At 36.8% G+C, this 26,926-nt stretch overlaps 1 protein-coding gene across 17 annotated transcripts in view; it reads left to right on the top strand.

The window, feature by feature from the left end:
• Positions 1-26,926, top strand: part of Mrrf (mitochondrial ribosome recycling factor) — a 51,123-nt gene that overhangs the window by 292 nt on the left and 23,905 nt on the right. Inside the window, exons 2-7 of one of the 17 annotated variants that reach the window (XM_046451342.2) lie at positions 94-192; positions 1,332-1,440; positions 4,549-4,671; positions 10,959-11,114; positions 15,901-16,019; positions 21,089-21,180. In XM_046451342.2, coding sequence (XP_046307298.1) covers positions 1,407-1,440; positions 4,549-4,671; positions 10,959-11,114; positions 15,901-16,019; positions 21,089-21,180 — 524 coding nt within the window. In that variant the 5' untranslated portion in view covers positions 94-192; positions 1,332-1,406. The other 16 variants (XM_046451343.2, XM_058581694.1, XM_046451344.2 and 13 more) reach the window with 16 other exon arrangements.

Consider the following 26,926-nt stretch of genomic DNA (forward strand, 5'->3'; position numbering starts at 1 on the left):
GGCGGGGCTGTCTCATCAGCTAGGACTTTCAGGGTCGTCGAGGGACTTAACAAATAAGTAGCACACAACCTGACAGGAACATTTCATTTTCAGAACAGTCCCGTGGGAGAAGGTGTTATTACTCTCCGTGATGAAGAAACGGAAGCTCGAAGAGATAACTTTCCCAGGGTCACGCGGTTGATAAGTGATGAAGTATAAATTCAAACCTAGGGCTGACTCTAAACTTGAGCTTTTAACCACTACTCTCTGCAGCCCAGAGCAAGAACCCTGACACATTTTACAGATGAGCTTGAAGCCCAGAGAGTTTGACCAATCTAAGGTCACATATTTAGGAAGTGCTGGAAATGATTCTATTAGGTGTTGTCTAAATTTGGTGGCTTTTTCTTTAATCACACTCTATTATATTTTCCAGGATCTAGCAGAGCTTTATAGATGAAAAGGATGAAAACCTAGCCTGACCCCCCCTTCATTTTGTAGTTGGGGAAATAAAGTCTAGGGAGGAGAAATAATTTGGTCCAAGGAGTGATAGAGCTGCCATAGATGTTTTTTTGAATACAGGGGTTGTTGTGGATCTAAAGGAGATGGATGGCAGGGAGTGCTGAGGTAGGAAAATTGAAATCCACATCTCATAGTTCTTGGGCACAAGTTCTCCACTTGTTAAAATTTCTAAATTCCTTTTTCAGTTGTACCAAGGACATAGTGATTCTGTGTAGGGTCATATTACAAATATATTTCTTTACATGGCACTGAATTTAAAGAAGAGCATGCTCTACTCTCAGCAAAAACCTGGCAAACCAAGGGATAATGGAAGTAGTTCTTGGAAGTAGAACCCAGGACCTGCCATCAGAGTAATTCCAACTTTGGTGCCAGCGTTTTGACCTTGGATAAAGATTTACTCTTTCTGGGCTTTCATTCATGTTTTCATCATGTAGATGGTATCTTCTGTGTTCAGGCACTGTGCTAGGCATGGAGGAGGATGCAGAGGCAATCAAGACTGCCATAGTAGTGCTTTGTAGTGCATGTGGCCATCTGGAGACCTTTAGACAATAATAAAGTAATTACACAAATGTTAACTTGTATCATGAAAAGTTAAATGCTATCATGAGGGTGTTATGAAACTGGGATACAGGACCTATGACCTAATTGAGTAGGAGGAGGTGGCCAAGAAAGACCTTTTGTTTTTTGGTACTAGAAATTTAGCCCAGGGATGCTTTATCACCAAGTCATATCCAGCCCTTTTTATTTTTATTTCATTTTTTGAAATTATCTCCCTAAGTCACGTAGGTCCTTGCTAAATTGTTGAGATTGACTTTGAACTTGTGGTCTTCCAGCCTCAGCCTTCTAAGCCACTGGGATTACAGGCATACACCACCACACTCAACAGGAATACATACTTTGAGGAAGTGATGGTTAAGCTGAAGTCTGAAAGAAAAATGGGAGGTAAATAGGTGAGGGAAGATCATTCCAAGCAGATTCAGTGGCATATTTGAAGATGTTGAGTCATGAAGGAGCCCCCGAGGAAATGAAAGATCAGTTTATTTGTAAAATGTGATTTGTAATCAAATATTATAATGTGAAAGAATTTTATATACAGGGGTCAGTTTGTACACACATATTTATAAATAATGTGCATATTGTAAGTTAATAGATTAGAAGGGATTGCTGGGACAGTGAATGGGTCAGGAGTTGAGTTCATTATCTAGTTCTTTCCAAAATTAAAATGTACCTTCTCCAAAGAACAGGGAAATTTGAGTTTTGAAACCCTCAACTTTGGGAAAGAATGCATTTTTCACATAGTTTGAAAATATTGCAGAAGTTGAAGTAATGTAATAGCTAGCTACTCCTTATTGTACTCCTGCTGGAAGCCAGATATTGTGTTGAGTGTTTTATGTACACAATATAGTATAATTGTTAAGAGCATAGACTGCAGCTATATTGCCTGTGTTCAAATATGGGTCAATTTATTTGAGCCTCTTTTCTCATCTGTAAAATGGTAATAATCACTAATTATAGCTTGAGATACTTACATCTTGAGATTCAGAAGAGGTTATTAAGTACTTGGAATGATTTCTGGTTACTATATAAATGGTTATTTGTTCTTATTAATATTATAATTATGTTAAAATGTCACTAATATTTTAATGTGGTGGAATCTGTAGCTCAGAGAAGTTAAATGACCTACTTAAGGTCACACATTTAATAAGGGGAAAAATGAGATTCCAGTTCCAGACTATGTCTGAAGTTTAGACACTTTAGTTATATTGCTTCTGTATATGGGTTAATTTTGTTGAATAATATTTGTACTCTAATAACAAGCTTCTTTCCTTAACTTGAATTCTGTATCTGTGCTGAACTGAATGTTAATGTGCATGTCCATAAGGTAAAAGATCCAAGGGACTGCCTCTTTGAACCTCCACTTCCGAATTTCCTGATTTCTATGCAATTAAGATCTACGCCTTAAGCATTTCAGCAATGTGGTTTATTTATAGAATTGTCTTCCGGTTCACGTGTACTGGGTCTGCTTTTGGGTGCTGTGTTTTCTGTCAAAGGTTGTTTATTTCTAACCCATTTTGATTTCCTGTTGCTTTGTGGATTGGTATTATGACCTGCAACAGGAACACCAGGAAACCAGTCATAAATGGAGCAGCCAGATTGAGACCCTGTAGATTTAAAAAAAACCAAACAAGTTATTATGCAGCCATATTTGGATATAAGTGTGAGTTAGGCATTGGCTATATTAGGCAAAAACCTAGATATAGAAACCTTACTCCTAGCCAAATTTTTGTGAACAGTTCTTCAGTAGAGCTAGGCTAATAGTTCCATGTTCTTAGATAGTAACAACCTCTCTGAGCCTCAGTTTCAAGATCTGTAAAATGGGGAATGTTATACTTCATTTGTAGCATTATTGACAGGTAAAATAAAATGATACGGATACAATAAGCAGCCCAGGCCAAACCACAATGAATAGAAGCCATTGATGACAAAGAAGAAGAAAAAATGCTACTTCATTTTTCATCCAGATCTATTTGTACAGACTTCATACACTGATTGCTGAAATCTGTATGACTTGCTGTTACAAATTCCACCAGGAAAAATTATGTGCCTTTGAACTAATTTGCTTTCTTAAAAAATAATGATAATGACAGCCACATTTATTAAGCAGCTGTCATATTCTGTGCATTAGCTATGTTTTACATGCATTCATTATTTTAAGATCATAGTTATTTTTCTCATTGATGAGGAAAGTGATGCCCTTCTCCCCCCAAAAGAATGAATTACCCAAAGTAGAAATTTGCATCCAGGTCTGACTCAGGGCCTCCTTACAGATCAGTAATGACATATGTATAAGATATCTTTACTGAATATGACCTTGGAATAAATATCTTTGAAAGGAAAAGTGATAGTTATTAATAGATACCATTTTGGGTCTCCTGCTGTCTGCTAGGTCCTTGCCAAGTATTTTACCTGACTAACCTCATTATTCTCAATTCTAAGAAATAAGCATAATTATCCCTATTTTACAGTAGAGGAAATCAAGGTACAGAAACACTCAGGAACATTTAGTCAGTAGTGGAGCTGGGATTGGATTTTGGGCCTTTCTTGCTACGAAGTCCTTGCTTTTTTAATTCAGTCTAATTATCATAGTGCATCAAAATTTGAGGATGTGTAGAACTGATTTTCAAAGATAGCAGCTTCCAGATATTTGATGGTAATTGTTTAGCTGAGTGATAGCCAGATTCCTGGCAGAAGCTATTAGTACTCCATTTGTTGGCTAGGATTGTGTTCTATTTCAGAGGTAGTTGAGGGAATAGCATCTTTCCATGGTCAAAGACCTTAGAAGTACATTGTGTAACTTTTTTTTAACCCGGTGGAGGATGGCATTTAGCAGAGCTTTAGTTCTATACCATGGGAGACCTGAAACCTCAATCATGCTTCAGACTCACATTAAAGTAAAGTGCATTCTAATTGGTAATCAGTGCATAAGGAACCAAAGAAAATTTTAATTAAATGCTGTCGTGTAAATTTTCCAGTCATTTTATGCCTGTTGAAATGGTTTTCTTATTTAGTTTAAAGCCCTCTTCTAGTACTCCCCCACCCTTCAACTTTATCAAGATTTTGTGCTTTTCCTCATATAAGGGTTTAATTAGCTTCATTAAAGATTTGTGTTGCTGCACATTTGCTTAATAGAGGCATTTTGGTGCTGTCAAAAGAACTTAGGGTTCAGAGTCCTACAAACTATGGGCAAGTTACTTAAGCCCCATATTCTTAATCCTGTAAAAGGAGGCTAATATTTCCTTGTATGGCTGTTAGAAGGAAGGTTAGAAATAATGTGTTTAATTTGCCTAGTCTATAGCTGAATTTATAGCTTGATATTGGAATGAATTATTTTCTGAATTTACAGTAGCATCACTTTTACTTAGGTCTACTTTATGTCTCTATTTATTTATCTTTTTTTTAGTGGATATTCACAGGAATTATCTTCAGTCATGGCTTTGGGATTAAAGTGCTTCCGCTTGATGCATCCTGCCTTTTGCAATTACCTTGCAGCCTTGACCAGACCTGTTTCAAATATTACACTGAAGACAGTGAGTGGAAGACAACATGACCATAAGCAACACATGGCCTATTCAGCTGTACCAGTTCGCCACTTTGCAACCAAGAAAGCCAAAGGTAGAGATACATGAATCCCTCTCCCTCCTAGTCGTTTTCTTATATTTGGCACTTGACTTATCATGACTGGCAGGGATCTCAGAGATGTACTGAATTTCTCCCCTTAATCCATATGAGGTAATGATATCTCAAAACAGTTCAGATGATTAGTTTAAAGGTCACAGTGAGAGACTGTTAGAACCCAGGGCCTGTTTTCTTATTATCATGCTGGTTCATTTATTTTCTTGGTGGCTCAAAAAATGCTCAATTTATTTATTTTTTATTTAGAATTAGAGATAGAAGTGCCCAGCAAACTAGAATGCTTGTGACGGGATCAATGAATTCTCTTCCTTACGGGAAGATGCATGTTGGAAGTATAATTAAAACCAGAAGGTTTTTGGTGAAGGGGGTATTAAACCACGGAGTTAGATGGATGATCTTAATGGCTTGTGTCATCCAAGAATGAGATTTTGATGTACCACAGGTCTTAGCTTAAATGCCACTTCCTCAGGGAAGCCTTCCCTGACCTCTTAAATTAGGTCAGTTCCCATTACATGTACTTGTGCACACAGTTATTTTACCTCTGATGCACTTAGAAGAGCAATCATTAATTAATTGCTCAATCATAAGATTTATTTTTATTTGTTACCTGCCTTCCATATTGGATCCAATGAAGATAGTCTCTTTCTTTGTTATTTAACACCTAACAGGGCCTGACACATAGTATATATTAAAATATTTTGTTGACTGAATTAAATGAGTGACAGAAAATTGTCAGGCAGACCAGCTGTTTGCAGTGGGGGTCGGGCAGTCCACTCCCAAGGATGGTGCTAGAAATATGCTGAATATTTTCCCACTGACTTTCCTTTTCTGGTTTCATGCAGACCTCCTTTTTGTTGGAAGGAAAATTAAATGCTGAAAGAGCTTTAGTGCTTAAAAGACTTATATTCTGAAGAGTGATAATTAGCCACAACATTTGATTTGTATTTATTGTATTACATATTTTTAAAAGTTATCATGCATTTATTTACTCATTCAATCCTTATCCATTAAAGGAATTATGATTTTCTAGTGAATTGAGATCACACTATTCTACAAATGAGAAGAGCATGGTACATTTGTAAAAATAATTTGCCTGTGGTCATATCTAGCTAGTGGGTGAACTACAAACCTGGCGTTGCAGCTTTAGACTCTACCACAGTCTGTCAGCAGCATCTTTGCATAGTCTATAGGCTGCTCAGTTCCATCTCCTTTGATTGCCTCCTTATAAGATTGCTTGACTTTTTTTTTTTTTAAAGAGAGAGAGAGAGAGAGAATTTTTTAATATTTATTCTTTTGTTTTCGGCGGACACAACATCTTTGTTTGTATGTGGTGTTGAGGATCGAACCCGGGCCGCACGCATGCCAGGCGAGCGTACTACCACTTGAGCCACATCCCCAGCCCCTGACTTTTTCTCTTAGATATTGGAGTCTTTCTGCATTAGGGATACTAATTCTTTGTTGATTATATGTGTTACAAGTGTCTTCTTTGCTTTTTACTTTGTTTCTGGTATCTTTGTTGAACATAAGTTTTAATGGAGTCATAATTTTAGTCCTTTCCTTTATTATTTGGGCTTTTTATGTGTTCCTCAAAAAATTCTTCCTATCCCAAGGTGATTTGTTTCTGAATATGGAGTGCATTGAGAAATCTAATTTTAAGTTTCTTTTCCATAGGGGACACAGACTGTGTCACCATCACTTGTTGTAGCCCATTCTTTTCTCCAGATTTGTAATGCCTTCTCTGTTGAATGTCAGGTTTCTTTGTATGAATATTTTTAATTTTGGAGCTTTTATTTTGTTGAGTTACCTTTCTCTCCCTGCACTAAATTCCTTACTACCTGAATCACTGTCAGAAAGTCTTGATGTAGTGGTACAGATCTTTCCCTCCATCAGACATATACTTTTTCTTCTTGGCTTTTTGCTCTTCTATATGAAATTTATAATCACATTGTCAAGTTTTCACCAGAAATATTTGCACAATTTTTTAATCGATTTATTTTTGTTAGTAGTATATCATTTTTGTTACTTTTATGTATGAAACATTTAAAAAATTTTAGTGATAACATATATCCAGAAAAGTGCATTCCTAAATTGTAAAGTGTGTAGTTCATGAATTGACATAAAATGAATACAACCATGTAACCATCACCTAGATTAAGAAATAGAATGCTGCTTGTATTCTGGAAGCTTCCCTCATGTCCCTTTCATGTCCCTTTCACCCTCTGAAAGATAGCTTACTATATTGATTTTAACATAGGATAGTTTTATTCTTTTCAAGCTCCATGGATTCTTTTTTTGTCTGGCTCTGATAACAGTCTATTTGTGGGATTTGTGAAACAGTTGTTTGTGCATTTTCCTTTCTTTGTAGTCTTCTGCTGAATGCGTATACCACAATTTTTGTATCCATTCTATAGTTGATGGACATTTGAGTTTGCTTTTAGTTTTGAGCTAAAATAAATAAGGCTGTTGGGAACATTCTTGTACACGAAGTACATATGTTTCCTTCTCTGCTTCTCCTTTTCTCTTTGTCCCCCTCCTTCACTAGATTGGCTAGAAACAGAGGAGGTTTTACAAATCTGGAGGAAAGAATAGGCTATAACAGGATATGATGACATGACGTGTGACCCAATGGAAAAGAAACAATTAGATTTTTTAAAGCACACCATATTCAGAATGATCAATGTAATTGGTGATAATAGGCATTCTTGTTTTATTCCTGACTTTACAGGGAACACTTCTTATATGTTCACATCAAGAGTTTTGTTTGCTTGGTTTTTGGTAGTCTCTTTTAATCAAATATTTTTGTCCCTATTTTGCCAAAAGTTTTCATTTTGAATAGGTATATATGTATATATGGACATTTGAGTTTGCTTTTAGTTTTGAGCTAAAATAAATAAGGCTGTTAGGAACATTCTTGTGTGTGTGTGTGTGTGTGTGTGTGTGTGTATATATGTATTAATTTTTTTTTTTTTTGGTGGTGCTGGGCATTGAATTTAGGACCTCACTCACATATGCTACACAAGCACTCTGCCACTGAGCTACATCTCCAACCCTTGCCCTTTTTTTTTTTTTTTGTTGTAACCAGGGATTGAATCCAGGGGTGCTTAACCACTGAGCCACATCCCCAGCCCTTTTAATTAGTTTATTTATTTATTTATTTATTTTTTGAGACAGGATTTCATTGAGTAGCTTAGGGCTTCAGGCTAAGCTGGCTTTGAACTTGCAATCCTCCTGCCTCATCCTCCCAAGCTGCTATGATTACAGGTGTGTGACACAGTGCTTAGCTCTTCCTCTCTTTTAATCTATTAATATGATAATTCAATGTCAGTAGCTTTTCTGATGTTAAACCACTGTTAAATTCTTGGTACAAATCTTACTTGTTCTTTTTTAAAAAAAAAAAAAAAAATATATATATATATATATATATATATTTTTTTTTTTTTTTTTTTTTTTTTTTTAGTTTTTGGTGGACACAACGTCTTTGTTTGTATGTGGTCCTGAGGATCAAACCCGGGCCGCACGCACGCCAGGTGAGCGCGCTACCGCTTGAGCCACATCCCCAGCCCACCTTACTTGTTCTTGATACATAATTTGCATGTACATTTCTTGATATATAATCTGCATATATGTTTCTGGATTTATTAAGTTTATATTTAGGATTAAGTATCAGGATTTTTTAGTTTATATTTCTATGTGAGATTAGCCTTAATGTAACTTTTCTAATATTGATGGGCATAAAAGTTTTCTTTATTACTGTTGTCTGTTTTTAACATTAAGAGTATATTAGCCTCACGATATAAATAGGGGAATGCATCTCTCTTTTCTTTTTATTCTTTATTTATTTATGCTCCTGGGGATTTAGCTCAGGGTTGCTTTACCATTAAGCTGCATCCCCAGCTCTCTTTATTTTATTATTTTGAGACAGGGTCTTGCTAATTTGCTTAGGGTCTTGCTAAATTGCTCAGGTTGGCCTCAGACTTGTGTTCTTCTTGCCTTAGCTTCCCAAATCTTGCCCACCATGCCCAGCTGTTCTTTTCTTATAGGAACTCAATCCTATAAGTTTCTATTTAAACACAACTTTGAGTACTTCCAACAGGTTTTTGGTTGACAGTATTTTTATTATGCTCATTTCTGTGCATTTTATAATTTCCATTTTATATTTCTCTTGATAATTTTCACACAATGAAATCACATGTGAAACCAGCACCCAAATTAAAGAATAGAACATTCTTAGCACGTCAAAGACCCCTCTGTGTTCCCATCTAGTAAGTACCACCTTTTACCCCTTGCAATTAATTATCATTGTGATTTCTAATGGCATAGGTTTGTTTTGTACTGTTCAGTGTATTTTTTTTGTATATGGCTTCTGTATTGTAAGTCTGAACTTTTTTTTATCTGGTCTCTTTTCAAATTCTTTGAAGTTGTAGAGCATTCTCTCTCATGGCTGCATGGCATTTCATTCCTAAATACCACTGTTTATCCATTTTAATATTAATGGACATCTCTTTAAATTTTTAACTGGATACTTCGTTTAAAGAGTCTTAAGTTGTGGCTAGGGATGTGGCTCAGTGGTAGAGTGCTTGCCTGGCATGTATGCCTTGAGTTTGATTGCCAGCAACATTAAAAAAAAGTGTCAGAAGTTGTGCACAGGGCCCTAGGCTTTATCCCAAACACCAAGGGAAAAAAAGATATTTAAAAAAAAAAAAAAAGGTTGAAGATATTATTTCCATTGTGTCTGGCTCCTGCTGTTATTCTTAGAAAGTATTCTAAATTTTGATCCCTTATGGATTATTTGTCTTTTCTCTGGCCTTTTCAATATTTCTGTCCTTGGTTTTCTACAATCATAAGATGTCTAGGTATAGGTTTACTTTTATTATTAAGTTCCTGTTTGGAACTTGCATTTCTGAATTTAAACATCAGTATCTTTCAGCAGTTCTAAAAAATTCTTAGCTATTAGCCTATTAACTCAAGAGTAATAGTGTTTCAAGCATGATGGTGACATGAGTAAATGAATAAATGTTTTTTGAAAAATCATTGTGCTGTTTACTGCTTGGTTACTTTGGGGAAGAGATTTAAATGACTTTTGCCTTAGATTCTCATCTGTACACTGGACACAATAATTATCTCTATTCTTCCTACCTCAGAGAGCTATTTTGAATATCAAATAGAAGAATGTACTCAATTGTATTGGAAATTAGAATATGCTATAGAAGTAGCACAGGATTGAGCTCACTGTAGATACTCAATAAAATTTGTTGAGTGACTAAAAAGTTTGTCAGATATTTAATGATAGTATAATATTCATTATCAAAGGTATTATTTAAATGTTTTTTGCTCTTTTTATCCTTTCTTGGGCCCATAGAAAATACAAGAATATTTGTGTCACATAACATTATAAAATGCATATGGAAAATCACTATGATGGTTTAGACACAAAATAAAATTTTACTCAGCTTCCAGAGCAGTTGATTTTCTAAAATATAAGCCATTTTCACTTATCATTGGTAACATTTAATGTCTCTAAACTACTCTTCTTTGTACCAGCCAACTAATGTTCTGTGTAACCTTGTCTTAATATTCATTTTTAAATGAGTTAACATATTTCCTCTCTCTCCAATTAGATTTTGTAGAGATGGTCTAATGCAAAGTTCATGGATTTAAAATTAGGCAGTTTGGGGACCAAATCTTGACTTTATCATTTCCTGACCGGTGACATTAGGCAAGTCACTTTACCTCTCTCATCTTCTGTTTATTTTTCTGAAAAATAAGGAATGGATTACTTATGGATTTCCTGCGGTGTGGGTAGTACTGTTTTAGGTATTTGAATGACTTAATTTATATTCTTGTAGCAATTTTACAACACAGGTATTAATATTTCTCTGTTTTACAAGTAGAGAATCTGATACTGAAGAAGATTGAATAACTTGTGTAGTGTCAAAAGCTAGTCTGTGTTATAACCAGGATTTTATAACAAGGTCAGGCACATTCAGAGTGATATGGCCATAGACTACAGCCGGGATTTTAACCTGAACTTTCTAATTATAAAGTCTGTGCCCTCTTTAATGTCTACAAAAATGTTTAGCACAGTGCTGGGTACATAGTGATATTTAATAAATAGAGGCTCTCTTTTTTAGGGCCAAGGTAATATTTTATAATTTTATAGCACTTGACATTTTGCCCTGCACACAGTAGGCACTTTTATAAATCAGTTTCTTATTGTTTGTTTATGCTGCTGTTTTTTGTTTTTTTACTGAATGTTGACTTTCTAGCTAAAGGAAAAGGACTGTCCCAAACCAGAGTGAATATTAACATAACCTTGGTTGAGGATATAATAAACTTGGAAGAGGTGGATGAAGAAATGAAATCTGTGATAGAAGCACTTAAGGATAATTTCAATAAGACTCTCAATATAAGGACCTCACCAGGTTAGTATCTGAGCATTGCTTTGTGTATGTTGCAGGCTAACGGTGGGGGAGCATGGCTTTGGCTGAGCTGAGTTTTAGTCCCACTTTTGACACTGATTACCCACCAATTAGTTTACTATTAGTTTACTAATATTAGTTTACTTTTCAGACCCTCAATTTCCTTGTCTGATTCTTACCTTATAGTGTTGAGGCGGGTATTAAAATAGATACAGTGCTTACACATTGTTAACACTACATTTTTTTTATCCATTCAGCAAATGTTTTTCTACTGTGAATGAGGCTTTGTGCTAATGCACAGTAGTGAACAAATAGTCATGGTCTTTGTTCTAATGGAATTTACTTTTAAGAAAACAGGGAGTTTTATTGTGATTACAGTATAAACACATCTAGGTATTTAGACTCATGATCTGATACCTTTTGTCTGATTTTTCCACTTTGTCCTATTTGGTAGTTCTTATCCCTTATTGGGAACCAAATGGCTGCAAACCTGCCCACCTGAGGCTTTTCTATACCCCTGAGCTTGACCAGGAAGATTCCGTTTGGGTTAATAACTTCCTGAAAGTGGCTTTTCTAAGTGGGAAATGTCAGAACTGTCTAGGGGAACTGTTTGCAGATGTGATAGAGAAGTGAGTTGTCAGCTAATGGTGCAAGCAGGCAGGAAAAATCCAATTGCTGTTAAATTGGCCTTTTGCAAATTGTCATCATCCTATAGTTAAGCCTGGGACCCCCTCTAAAGGTATCTATGGAGCTGGGGCCGCTCCCACTCACATCTTGATTGGAGAAGTTCATAAGGAAGCTAGAAAGTATTTCATGAACTAATTCTAAAGGAAGCCTAGTGAAAAATACACAGCTTCATTTATAAACACTATCAGAAACATACGGAGTTCAGAGATGAGATCCAGTGTGAAAGTGGAAGACCATTCCCGTCATTTGTCAACCTTTGGAATGGTGCATTTCTGCCTTTGCTGACAGTAGAGCGTGCCGTCCACTCTCTCCCAACTGTTTATTTTAAACTTGCTTATTATTTTAGGTATGAAGCTGATAAAGTGCTGTGTCTCCCTTGTGCTTTCTGGCCTGTTAACATTCTGCAGTCGAAACCAGAGAACAGTTTGAGAGGAGCTCAGGGAGAAATGTGATACTTAAAATTAGCCAGCAAGCTCCACTCTTGTTGAACTTAAAAAGATGATGGGCCTGGAAAGAGGTTGGGAGTGTAATTTGTTAAATGTTAACCTCTGAGAAAATGAGGGGCAGGAATGAGGCTGAGGGAGATTCTCACTGGGGACGGATTGAGGGAACAGGATTTGATGCATTATGTCGATACAGATTTAGGGAATGGGAACCACCACAATTGCATGCCTAAATGCCCATGTTGGGACTTCTGTGGCAGAGGATCTTATGGCAAATCAGGAAGGCTGAGTTAAGATCCATTTTCAAAAGGCCTCCCATTGGTATTTCCTCTTTGCTTCTTTTTCTTTAGGGTTATGTTTGTGTGACATTCTGGGTAGAACTTGGAGCCGTAAAGAGACTGGGTGAAACAGGTTAAAACCTAGGCAGTCTTTTTTTTCCAGATTCTCTGTATCATCTTTCATTGCTGTCTAAACCAGCAGATTCTTTTCTTCTTACACTTTCATGTCTAAATTTTTATCTTCAAGATAGTGACACCTTTTAACAGTTGTCTGAGATATGGTTGTTTTGTTTGTTATGGTTGTTTTGTTTGTTCTTTTCCTCTTTTCCTTTCATCTGTCCCTTCTTCCATCCATCCATTTACTAATGGTAGCGTTATTGACCACTTATTCTCTGCTGCTTATTTAAAATTTCTTTTTCTTTTTTTTGGTATTAGGGATTGAATCCCAGAGGCACTTTGGCACTTAGATACATCTCCAGCCATTTTTATTTTTTATTTTGAGACAGGGTCTCATTGAGTTGCCGAGGACCTTGCTAAGTTGCTGAGTCTGGCCTTGAACTTGTGATCCTCCTGCTTCAGCCTCCTCAGTCACTGGGATTACAGGCATGCACCACCATGTCTGGCTGTTTGCTGTTTAATAGGTGATTTGGAGATTAGAGAAAAGAAACATTGTTTCTGCCTTTCAAAGTCTAACTTGAAGGAATAGACAAGTTAAGCAGAAGATTTAAAACCATACAGCAGAGCCATACAGAGTGGTGAGGATTATGACTTTGGAGATGGTCAGACTTGAGTTGAATTTAGGCTCCATTACTAAGAGCTGTCATAACCTTGAGAAAGCTACTCTCTATGTCTTATATTTCTTCATCTATAAAATGGTGGAAGTAATAATAACTGTATTATAGGATTATTGTTATAATGAAAGCCAGTAAATTATGCAAAGCATTTAGCATGATATGTTTGCACATAGGAGTATTCAGTAAGTTCAAGTTATCATTATTATTTATAGAAATGTATGCAGGATTCTTAGGGCCTTATATTAGGGGTTTGTAATCTAGCTGAGGTCAGAAAAGATTTCTGTTATTAGCTGCTAGTATAGCTGACTGTTAATGAATGATCAGGAGTTATCTGAGCAGAAAGGAAGGAAGGTATTTGAGCAGTAGAAGAAAAATATGCAAGGGTCCTGAGGTGAGAAAAGTATTTTAGAGGAATTTTAAGTAGGTCAGTTTGTTTCAAATATAGAAAAATGTCAATAGGAATAATAGTTAACATCATTGGGACATAGTTACAAAGGCTTTTCATATACTCTTGAATCCTCATTAAAAAGCCTATAAATGGCAGCTGGGTGTGGTGGCGCATGCCTGTAATCCCAGTGACTCAGAGGCTGAGGCAAGAGGATTGCAAGTTGGAGGCCAGCCTCAGCAACTTAGCAAGGCCTTAAGCAACTTAGCAAGACCCTGTCTTAAAATAAAACATAAAGAAAAGGGCTGGGGATGTAGTTCAGTGGTAAAGTGCCCCTGGATTATTTCCCTAGTACCAAAAAAACCCAACCAACCAACCAAACAAACAAACAAAACTCAAAAAACCCTATAAATACAATTTTTCATGTCCCATTTAGAGATAAGGAAACAGAAGCACATAAAGTTGAAGGGATCTGCCCAAGGTATCACCATCTTGAAGTGGCAGAGTTGGTATTTGAACTTAGGTCTTTGGTCTTTAGAATCATGGCAACTTTACCATTTATGCCTTCTGGATTTTCCTGATTGAAGCTCTTAAGATCAACAACCTTCTATCTTGTGATGATATTGAATACAACTGAGTACTTCAGATCACATTTTTGGGCCATAGTATTGTACTGCATTCTAACAGTATATTACCAGGACAACTCCAGTTTATTTAAGACTTGTTCTCCCAACTCCCCTTGTGTTGAATGAGCCACCCATGAGTGGTTCCTACTGTGAATGGTAAGGGTTTTCTTCTCATTATCATTTGCATGGGAAGCCAGTAAGTGTGAATAATGTCCTCTCTGTAGCTTACTTTATTGCTTGCCTTCTTGGATTTCTGGAAATTTTGCCCAGAGTTTTCCAGAATTTAGAGGGAGATAAAGATCAGATCCAGGATAATAATGAAGTATTAATAGAGTTTTTGTTTGTTTATTTTCAAATAGGCTTGCTTCTAAAGGGGATATGGGCACCAATATTAAGAGTGGCATAAGGGAATGGTTGTAAACCTGGCTGTGTGTCAGAATCATGTGGTGAAGTTAAAAAATTCAGACTCCCCCTAAATCACAAATTCCCAAGTCTCTGCATAATCAGGATCTCTGGGGTAGGGTCAAAGAATCTAAATTAAAAGACTCTGGTGATTCTGATTCACACCCAGATTTGAGTTCTACTTTTATAAGAACCTTAATCAAAATCAAAATTAAGCACAACGGAGTGTGAGTCTTGGTTCTTGATTGTTTTTTCCTTTTGTTCTGTTGGTCCATTTATCCTTCTCAAATCTCCATTTTCTCATCTGAAAAGGTGAGGTAGCAATACAATGTTACAGGGTAACCTGTAACCTTTTTAATGCTAATTCTTGGGTATTTGTTAGATACTTGGTTGTGCATATTTAGCTACAATCCATTAGCTACAGTACTCACTTTAATTCTGTAAGGTGTTTTTTTGTTCTTTTAAACTGAGCTGGAAACCACAGTGCAGATAAAATTAGTGACCTGCCAAGGATTTTTAAAAATCTTTTGTATTGGTACATTATAGTTGTACGTATTGATGGGATTTGTTGTTACATATTCATTTGTAGAAACAATGTAACAATATAATTTGATCAAATTACTCCCCAGCACTTATCTCACCCTCCCCCAACTCCTTGGCTCCTTTCCTCTATTGGTCTTATTTTGATTTTTAGGAGAGTACCTCGACTTTTGTTTTCCTTTTTCCTCTCCAGCTTCTGCACATGAGAGAAAACATATGACCCTTGACTTTTTGAGTTTGATTTATTTCGCTTAACATGATGGTCTCTAGTTCTACCCATTTTCCTGCAAATGCTATAATTTCATTTTTCCCTTATTTGCCAGAGGTTTTATAGCTATTAAATGGCATAGTTGCTGGAAGGGAAACAGTTCTTAGTGGTTTTAGTTCTGAAAGTTCTGTGTTGCAAGAAACCCCTGGGGTTCAGGTGAACCAGAATGGTTGTCCCCCTAGTTGCCAGAAAGGAATTTAACCAAATTGTATCATTTCAAGCTTTATATCACATGACACTGCTGCTTCTATGAGTCACACTGATAACGGATCCCTAAATGTTTATTGAATCTGGATTAGATAGAGAATTAGATGTGGAGTTTCTAAAGTTCTGCAGAATTCTAAAACCCTATAATTTTTCTTTTAGGATCCCTTGATCATATTACTGTGGTAACTGCTGATGGGAAGCTTGCTTTAAACCAGATCAGCCAGATCTCCATGAAGTCGCCACAGTTGATTTTGGTGAATATGGCCAGCTTCCCAGAGGTAAGATAGCCTTGCTGAAAGGGTCCCTCTCTGGTCTCTGTTGGAATAGACATTAGTAATAACATTAATGTCACTTTTATAGGAAAGACTTTCCTAATCTGTGCAATCTAAATTGTTCTTTCACATTTAACTCTCTTATACAGCACATTTTGTTGTTGTTATTGTTATTGTTGTTTTTATTGCAGATATCACTATTAATAGTTATACATAACTGAGTGCAGTGGCACATGCCTGTAATCCCAGAAGCTCAGGAGGCTGAGGCAGGAGGGTCACAGGTTCAAATTCAGCCTCAGCAACTTAGTGAGCCCTGTCTCAAAATAAAACATAAAAAGCAAAGGGCTGGGGATGTGGCTCAGTGGTTAAATTCCCTGGGTTTAATCCTTGGTACAAAAAAAAAAAAAAAAGCTCATACATATATTTACATGCTTATCCCCCAAATTCCCCATAGCACTTTTATGAGATTGTAAGCTTGGAATGTAGGAATCATATCTAACATATTCATTGTGTCCAGCACCAAACACAGTGCTTGGCACATAATAAGTGCTCAGTAAACTTTCCTTGAGTGGATGAATACTATTAGGCTGATGGAAGGGAAAATCTTATTCTTGGTGTTTCTAAGGAGCAGAGAAGTGGGCAAAAAGAAAATTGTCAACTCTTTGTCCTTACTGGCCCCCTCCGAACCACTGTGCCTCTCTGCCTTGTTCATCTAATCCCATAGGCACTGCAGAACAATTTAGGGAATAGCCTCCTAATTACACAGCTTGAAGACCTCATCAGGCAGATTGTTTTACAGGGCCAGCCACTTCTGTTTTTAAATAGCAAATGGCATTGACAGAAGAAGCACTGGATTGGCCACCAGAGCATCTTATGAGGCAGAAAGAGATATTAACAGCTTAATTTTTTCTTAGGAAGTTGAAGTATATCTTCATTTTTCAACCAAAGCATCTTTGCAATTCTCCTAAGTTGAAATTCCCTGGGTTTTGAAAAAAAGCTTAACAAGCAGATCAGTAGAAATATTCATTTATAGGGACAAAGTGAGGAAGTATAAGTTGCATTGTCTTTTGAATTCCTTTATCTCATCTGGTGTATATATTAAACAAATAGCTCTAACTAAACATTTCCTTCCTCCAGCGTAGAAGCTGTCTGTAGAGTACTCAGGTTCATAGCTTCAAAATGCTGAGCTAATCCTCTCTGTGTTTATATAATTTCTTTCTACTTCACATGTAGTTGGCTTTTTTTTCAAACCTGAGTGTTTCTGTGTCATCCTGTGGTGACATGATGCAGATTTACATGTGTAATCTTTTCAAATGCATTGAAGACAGAAAACTGTGTTGCATTTGTTTAACACGTGTCCAGCTTGATAAATGATACACATGGCTCCTCCCTTCCATAAACTTGCTTGAAACTGGAGTTAATGATGGGAAAGGAAAGAAGTAAATACAAACTACAGCATCATTCAAATAAAACAACAGAAAAATAATAATGCAAAATATCAAAAAAGTAAGAGTCATTTCCCATTTCCCAGTGTGTATTTGAACTAATAGAAATAATAGAAAAAATTCTGCAGGCTCCATTATTACTCTTATGGAGAAAAGAGAGCCAGTGTGCATTGGGTGTCTCCTGTATTGCCAACCACATTCTCATGTTTAGTTTCACATGAGGAACAGTAAAATTAGTATTATGTCATTTTATAGTTGAGGAAATGCAGGCTCAGAGAAGTAAAATATCTCCCCTAGTTTTACACCTTGTGATAGGCCAGTATTTGAATATAGCTGTGTTTGACATGAAAGTCTGTGCTCCTTTCAAGATTCATTCATTCACTCAATTCAGTGCATATTTTTGGAGTCCATATATGTGATTAGAGGTGCTGGGAATTCATTGATGATTAAGACAGACTGAGTTTATATTTTCATATACCTAACATTCTAGGGACCTATTGGGATATAAAGAAGATGGAAGGCCAGTAATTGCCATGGCACTAACAGAGTTGACTTGAGTCCAGCTTCTCAAGGATTTGTTCACCTGTCTATAGAAGTTTTGTCATCTTTTGTCCTGTAGTATAGATAAGCTTAAGATTAGTGATGACAGACCTTGCTAACTGATCACCGTACTTTTCCTGATGTTTGTTGACATCATACTCCAAGCCGCCATAGCCAGTTGATTAGTGTTGCCATTTGAGAGCAACCAGTTTGCCTTGGAGTACTGCATCTTCCTTTAGTGAGGGGATGAAAGATAAGAGGTGAAAATTCTATAAAAATGTATGCCTTTTTACTTTAAACCATGGGTAGTTCAAACGTCATGCTGGGAAAATGACTCTTAATTCCCTGAGATTCTGCATTCTATGTCAATGCAAAATATAAAATATATAATCTAGAATATACTTGAAGAATTCCAAAAAAAAAAAAAAAAAAAAAAGAATTCCTTTTTCAGTAGGTTTCTTTGTAAAATGACCTCAATGAGTAGCATTTTTTTCTCATATGGAAAGACACAGAAGAAGCTAAAGTATAAAATGAGGTTTTCAGGGGATGTGTACATTAAATAAAGTAAGGAGATAAGTTTTAAAAATAGATTTAACCAGATCATTAATGTATTCATTCAGCAGCTTTTACTGGGCACAGGTACCTGGCGTTGTGCTTTATACTGAAAAATGTAAATATCAAGGCATAGTTCCTACCTATCTTGGTGTTAGTAGCGGGTGCTCTTATACTACAGGGGGAGGTTTGTATAGAGTTACTTTGGCCAGGCTCTGAGAAGGGGGAGATGCTGGGATGTCACAACAGTAGATTATGTCATGCACTGAGAAGCTGCGGAAGAAGAATGGGAGATTTGAGATCAGGATATTCCCCCTTTAATGTGGAGATTCTTTATTAACTTTAGAAATATTTAATTTTAGTAAGGGAGATAGCTGTTCTCTTGCAAAGGAAAATTAAGTTCATTTCTTTGCCCAGTTAACTTATATTTACCTTCCTGTGTCATATTATTGCATACATTGAGCTTGGGGATCTGGAAAAAAAAATAGACAAAGTAATATCATTGGAAGAACCTCTGTTTAGTCTCCTCTTAACTCTGCCAGTAACTAGAAGTATGATAGATCGGGTCTTCCATCTTTCTTGGACTCTCAGGGAAGACCATGTCTGTGCTTAGGGATTTGACCATACCTTGCAGGTCTCTGAATACATAATGAACAGGTTGTGCTTGGTTAGGTCAGAGATTCCCTTCCAACTATTATTATCTATGGTTAAAGGCATCATTTTAGGAATTAACTGTTTTAATCAGTGGCCACACTTGGATTCTTTGTATACTTACATTGTATACACTTAGACTCCATGTACAGCCTCCTTAGGGGATAATTCATCCATTTATATGTGGAAGTTCTGATAACTGTATAGTGTCAAATTAAGGTCATTTAAAAATTAAATGAAAGACTGGGGGTGTAGCTCTGATAGAGTGCTTGCCTAGTGTACACAAAGCCCTGGGTTCAATTCCTGTCACTGCGGAATGAACATACATACATACATAAAATAAAAATGAAATGAAACCAGGCATTTGCCTATAGTCCCAGCTACTTGGGAGGCTGAGGCAGGAGGATCACTTGAGTTTGAGAATAGCATGGGCAATATAGCAAGACCTCTTCTTAGTAGCAACAACAAAAATGAAATGGGTGAGCTTTTTAAGAGGCATATCTTCCAAAATGAAAACAACAAACCACCTAAAAAAATAAAGTATTCGTTTAAACCACAAAGTCTAGGAAGGAACTCAAAAGTCAAGAATTAACCTGTAAACCCAATGATGTGGATTGGCTCTCATCAAACCTAAAATTTTTTTGAAAATGTCAGACACTTTGTTTTTATGAATTCCACATTGACATGCCAAAGGCAGTATCTCTCTCTTACACTGTTTTCTTGTTATCCTTTAGAATTGAATACCAGGTATAGTTATAATGTTTGAGTATGAGGTGGGGCACTTCAGGAAATCAGTATCTAGTATGCCAACTAGCACTTCAGGGCAAACCTGAAGAAGCCCCTAAAAGATGTGGAGAAGGGGGTGTGCATTAGCTAGATGATGGCATTAACTCAGCCTTGTTTGGGGGTTTTATGGATTTTTTCCCCCCCTAGAACTTGCTTCTGAACCACATCTCAGCCCTTTTTATTTTATATTTTGAGATGGGGTCTTGATGAGTTGCCCACTCTGGCTTTAAACTTGCCATTATCCTATCACCGCTTCACAAGTAGCTGAGATTATAGGCATAAACAATCATGCCCAGCTTAATGCATTTTTAATAAGTGTATATAACATTTATATAATATCTGCCCTTAAGTGGGTGTTACTTTGTATCAGGCACAGAGCAACATGCATTGCTCATGTTATCTAACTACTCTGAGGTTTATATGTCGTATTGTCTGAGATTATGAAATGACAACTCAAAGAGGGTAAGCTTATTGCTCAGGGTCATATGGTTATCAGAGTGGGTAGAGGTTGGGGATATTGAACTAAGATCTTTCTGACACCAGAGCTCATTATTTCAGTGATTGTACCATACTACCTTTTCTGGAGCACACACTAGCTAAGATTCATTGTCATTCAAAACATGAATAAATTTGGTATGAGTGTAGATGCGAATGAGTTAAATTTATTTACCCCTTCCAAATCGGCACTGGTATATTTTGAGTGTAAAATGTCAACTGGAATTTTAACGTATGAAATCTTTCATCTGTCTTTACACCAATCTTTGCACAGACCAGCCCTCCTCCCTTGAGGATTTATTGTGGTTTTGATCTGTGTTGCCTCAAACCATTGAAATCTTTTCAAAGAAGCAGAGCTGTGTTTTCCTTTTATTTTTTTCTTCTCTTTCTTTTTTTCCTTCCACAGTACACTGGTACCAGGAGTGGACATAGTTTGCTATTCAGCTTGATCAAAGCACTCTACACCAATGTAACTTCCTGATCTTACTGGTAACAGAACTAAATGTTTCCATGTTCTGCCAAGATGGGTTGCCAGTTATCGGCAGAGGGCTTGCATCTGGTAATAATTATTTACTAATTCTGTTTACCTTTTGATCTGGTTTTCAGTGTACAGCTGCAGCTATCAAGGCTATAAGAGAAAGTGGAATGAATCTGAACCCAGAATTGGAAGGGACACTAATTCGGGTACCCATTCCCATGTAAGTGTGGCTGAAATTCAGTGAAATTCAATGAAATGGGGGTGATCATCCCTTAGAAGGAAACCAGTGCCCTACTATACTGTTAGGCCAATAGCATACCTTACCTACACCTTTCATCCTAGCAAACATCTTTTCAGATCCACTTTACTGATTCAGAATTATTTTTTGAGTGCTTATTTAGTGCTAGATGCTTGAGTGTGAAGCAGTCAGTAAGCTTGAGAAATATCTGTCCCCATGTAGTTTAAATTCTGGTTAGAAACTTAGGACAAATAAATAGATAAAGTCATTTCCAGGTGATGAAATGCTGTTGGTATCCAACAGAGAGTGACTTGATGAGGGTGATAGTGGTTGGGGCAGCTTTCACCTGGGAGGACTCTAGAAGGAGGTAACCTACTTTTTTTTTTGGTGGCGGGGCGGTAACTGGGGATTGAACCCGGGGTACTTAACCACTGAGCCACATCCCCAGCCTTTTTTATTTTTTGAGACAGGGTTTCACTAAGTTGCTTAGGGTCTTACTAAGTTACCAAGGCTGGCCTTGAACTTACAGTCCTCCTCCCTCAACCTCCTGAGTTGCTGGGATTACAGACATGTGCCACCATGGCTGGCTAGGAGGTAACATTTCTGCTGAGAGCTAAATGTTGAGGAAGAACACCATCAGCCTAGGGAAAAAGCCTTCCAGACAGAGTGAACAGCAAGCACAAAGGCCTTAAAGGCCTTGACACTTATAATCTCTAATTCATATTCCTCGAAGAGCTATTTTTACATTGTCTTTGCTAGTTGAAGAATTTTAGATATAAGAACAGAATATTGTTAATTACAAATATATAGTACTTAAAGTTTTAAATGAATAAAAATGTATGTTTATTTATAAATTTAAAAAGTGGTTGGGGTTGTGGCTCAGTGGTAGAGCACTTGCCTAGCACATGTGAGGCACTGGATTCGATCCTCAGCACCATATAAAAATAAATAAATAAAATAAAGGTATTGTGTTCATCTACAACTAAAAAAAAAAAAAAAAAATTTAAGACAATATCTTGGCATATTCAAGAAAGAGAAAAGCTAGTATATCTGATACTCCGGAGAGTGTTAAGAGAAGAGGTTGACTAGTCGGGAGAGCTGATGGTCTAGGCTTGATTGGCTATGGAACGGAGTTAGGACTTTATTCCAGTTGTGATGGAAAGCCACTGGAGGGATTGAATCAAAGGATTGATCTGATGTGGATTTGTGAGGGTCTGTCTGGCTACTGGATAACAAGTGGAATGTAAGGGACAGTAAGACAGAACAGTTAGAGGCAGCTGCAACAGTCCAGGTGACATATAGTGTCAGATTCCATAGCAGATTTAAGTGCCCTTTCTACATGGTGCCTCACATACTTATTAAATTATTTGTTCAGTAATTCAACAGTATTTTTTTAAGCTCTAACTTCATGCTAGGAACTTTCCTAGTTGTTGAAACAAAAGGTTCCTGCTTACCTGATGGTTGAATAGGCACAATGCACAGAAAAATAAATGCATAATGTAATGTCAAGTAATCATTAGGACCATGAAGAAAAACAGAGAAGGTAATAAGATCTATTAAGGGGCTTTGTTATAGATGGAGAGGGTTGGGAAGGAAGTGACATTTGAATGAATGTAAAGCAAATGAGTGAATGAAGCTTCCAGAGAACTAAAAGGGAAATGAAGTGTAACTCTAGTCAGATTTCCTTCTGAGCTACACATCATCCTGTGTTCTTTTATATATTTCACTGCGTAATTGTCGCCACTGTGTTAGCATATATTCACAAGTGTTCTGTGCATCTTAATCTTTCATCAAAGACAGTTTAAAGGATTTTAAAGTAATATCAGCACAATTTTTTTTTTTTAAAGCTTCACATAATGGTCACATCCTACTTTTTTGCAAAAAAAAAAAAAAAAAAAAAAATGGGCATAAAACAAACCGGCAACAATTATGCAGTGAAATATGGTATTTTGCCTCATTTATCATATAATTCCTGTAAAGTAGGTTTTTTTCCTCCAGCTATGGAAATTTAGGCTCAGAGAGGTAAAGTGGTAATCTTTGAAGCCATTTAGCTCATACTAGAGCTGAGACCTAAGTCTAATTTTAGGTAATTCCAAAGCCTCATTATAGCAACAAGAATTAATCCCAGTGTTGAGAGACCAGAAACGTTCCTGCTGAACTTTCATGTGTTATGGCCAGAAAATGGCTATTTTGTTTTCTTATATTCTCAGTACTCTATAAGGCTGAATCAACACTCAGCTTTGAAATCGTGCAAATTGAAAGCAATATAACCTGGTATTTAAAAGCTATATATTGACCTGTTTCAAGTCCAATACCTGTTTTCTTGGTGATTTGTTCAGTGAGCCTTCATAGAGTGGGTACCTAACTCTGCTGGGAATATACGAACTTGATGTTCTCCTTCTCACACGTTGTGTGCCAGGCCTCTCGTTTATATTACCTCCAGCTTACTTGTGAAACTTACTGTGACCCAGTTTATAGACAAAACTGAAGCTCAGAAAAACTAAAGGACTGTCTAAGATCATATGGCCAATAAATGGCAGTCAGGATTTGAATCCTGAGTTTCTCTTTTACTCTCTATGTGGATGAGTAATTCTGGAAAGTTCTAAGGGTATTCTTGGATTACCCAAGATTTACAAGTGATGTACATTGTAGTCATCAGTTTAATTTTCTAGTTCTTATTCTACTGTCTGTGAAATCTTGGACAAGTCACTTTACTTCCCTGAGACTCGGTTTCCTCATATACCATGTGAAAGGGTCTTTCTCAGTTCTGCCAGTTCCCTTCTGTGATGCTATGAATTTGTGTTGCCAGATATTCATTGCTGACTTGGATTCTTTTAGGGTAGCTCAATCACATGTCGTATTTTTCTTTCAAAGACTGGGTTGACATAATGTACCTTTGCAGCCCCAAAGGAGTTAACAATTGCCCTTCGTGGGTTGTACATAAGTTTGAAGGATCAGTGAGTTTAATGTGAATTTCCAAAGACATGGGGATCTGTTACATTATTTTTTACATTATTTTATTTTGGTTAATGGGTGTAATCCAAGAGAAAGTTGATGGACCAAAACCGTCTGCTCCTGCAAACCTCATTTTTTATATACTTTGTTCCCTTTGACAAGGTGGTAGGGTCATGAGGCCCCATACTGAATTATGTGTTTGGTACTTTTCCAGATAAAAAAATGAATGATCTGTTCTTTATTATAGTGGCTGTGACATGTGAGGGGAAAAAGTTGATTTTAGAAGTAAGAGGACTGAGGTTTTTATTAGGTTTTGGCAGTGACTTCCATATGTCTCTGGCCACATCACCTAGCAGCTTGCTGCCTTTTAGTTCCTTATTTGTGAAGTAGTTGATATAGTGCACAATGATGGTTAGAGATCAATAGAGAAAATAAAGTAGTATGATTTCTTTAAACTACCGAACTATAAGATGCTAATAAGATTTTTTTAATTTTTAATTTTTTTTTTAGTTGTGGATGGACAGAATACCTTCTTCATTTTATCTATTTTTATGTGGTACTGAAGATCGAACTCAGTGCCTCACACATGCTAGGAAAATGCTCTACCACTGAGCTAAGTCCCAGCCCAATAATCTTATTTTATAAACTTAATTTCTGTTTATATGTAATTTTAGAAGAAGAGAAATGAGCGAGGCACGAAACTAATATGTTGAGCACCTACACTCTGCCAAGACCTTTTAGGTACTTGACGTATACAGGGAAGCAGAAAAGTATACTGGTTAAATTATGCCTTGGCGTCACATAAACATGAAATTGAGTTTCACCTCTTCTGCTTTTTACCTGAGTGAAAGTGGCAACTGTCTTTGCCTCTTAGAATTTCACAGAGTTTATCTATAAAATAAAAATTAATGGATTTGCTTTATATAGTTTTGGGAGCTTTCAGTGTGATAATGTACATGAAGCTTTTGATGCGTAGTAAGCATCCAGTTAATGTTGGAGAATGATGCTGTGTCCTTCATTTTCTTTCTCAAATAGGGTTAGCATATAGAGAATATATGCTAACCCTATTTAGGGTTGAGAAAATTGAGATTTAGAGAGGTGAAGCATTGACTCTGGGTCATGCAGTTTGTAATTGGCAAAGTTGTGAGAAGGAAAATCACCAAAGCTTAACTTAGGAGTTAAAGAAGGGATAGGGAATAAGAAGCATAAATCCTCAGAATCAGATTCTGATCATAAGATTTCAAGATTAGTTCTAAGAAATTTGCCTTTCCTGGTTGATCACAAGTCTCCCTCTGCCTAATGATCATCTGCAAGTTTGCTTTTTTGCCTTAAGCTGGTTGCCCAGAACTGAATTTTATTTTCGGTTGCAGCAGATCCCAGCTACTGCCTCATCTTCATTATACTCCTCTGATTCTCATATTCTTATTTAAATGAGTCTACTGAATATCTGTGTCTGATCTTTTTTGGGGAATAGGTAGAAGATAAATCCTTAATCAATAACAGGTCAGACTTGGAATCTGAGTGGTCCTTATCACCAAGTCCTGTTTTTGTAGCCTCTGAGGATCAGCTCTTTGTGGCTGTAAGTTTTTATTGAGGCTCTGTCTTTTGGTAAAATACTGTTAGTCCCAGAGACTGTGGGCTGTTTATTTCCTTCCCCATGGACGGTGTGTAAGCTTTGTTTTTCTTCTCTGTTTTTCTTTTCTTCTTTTATTTAGGTAAGTCGGTAAACTGGATCAAATCTTTGAACATTTCCATTAAATGAGACTTGATGAAATAGTTTCTTCTACTTTTCTATTTCTGTAATCACATTTTGGGTTCCACTTATTAACCATCCTCTCTAGATATGTAGCACCTGGAGGTGCTGAGACGACCGCTTTACAGTTTGTCCCCAGATTGTGTCAATACTGTGGGGTGAGGGATCCATTCTGAAGCTCATTCATGGCCATTCTGAAGCTCCTTTGATTAGAGATCTGTAGCTCACAGATGTTAATGCCCCAGGTCAGATAGCTGTAAGTGGCAGAAGCAAGATTAGAACTGGAGTCTTTGTTACTGTCTTTCTTCCTGTTCTTGTGACCTGTTTGGGGTCCTGAGAAGTACTGAGCAATAGTTGGTTTTGATCAGAGCAGATTTCTGCCTCCACCTTATTCATGTCTTCATTATGCCGCACCAAACAGACACAAATAAATAAACACATTCCCTTACTCATTGCTTTACCAGATTGCTTTGGTTTGAGATCACTGGGTTCATTTTTGGCTTTAAATAAATGCTATAAGGCAATCACGAATTGACCCAAGAGACAAAACTGCTTGTATGATTGGCTCATTGCCCCCTGAGGTTGCAGCCTTCCTTTATTGTCCTCTTTTTTCATCAGGGTCTATGTTCATTTTATTTTAAGTAGAATTAAAAACAAACAAACAAAAAAACCCTCCATCCTGTTCTTCAGAGGGAATCACTTTTGCCACCTTGATTTTCTAGACTTTTTTCTATGTGTAGTCAAGCACGTGTCTTTACCTCCTCCATTTTTCTTGCAATGATATGGGAATATACTCTACATACTGTTATGTACATTTTTAAAAAGGAATTTAATATGTTGTTGTTCTCTCTGATGAGACTTCTTCCTCACTCCTTTTAAAGGCTGCATAGTGTTTGCAATTTATACATAGTGAAAACTCTTGGTTAATTTTTTTTTTTTTTCAAGTAACTTTTTGTGATCTTCTGAGGCTTGGCTCCCTCTTCTGCTGGGAGTGGGAAGTGGTGGCGGGGAGACTGCAGT

The sequence above is a fragment of the Marmota monax genome, unplaced genomic scaffold (genome assembly GCF_021218885.2).
Source record: "Marmota monax isolate L192 unplaced genomic scaffold, Marmota_monax_Labrador192_F-V1.1 WCK01_AAM20220418_F8-fsc00020, whole genome shotgun sequence".
In the NCBI taxonomy this organism is placed as follows: domain Eukaryota; kingdom Metazoa; phylum Chordata; class Mammalia; order Rodentia; family Sciuridae; genus Marmota; species Marmota monax.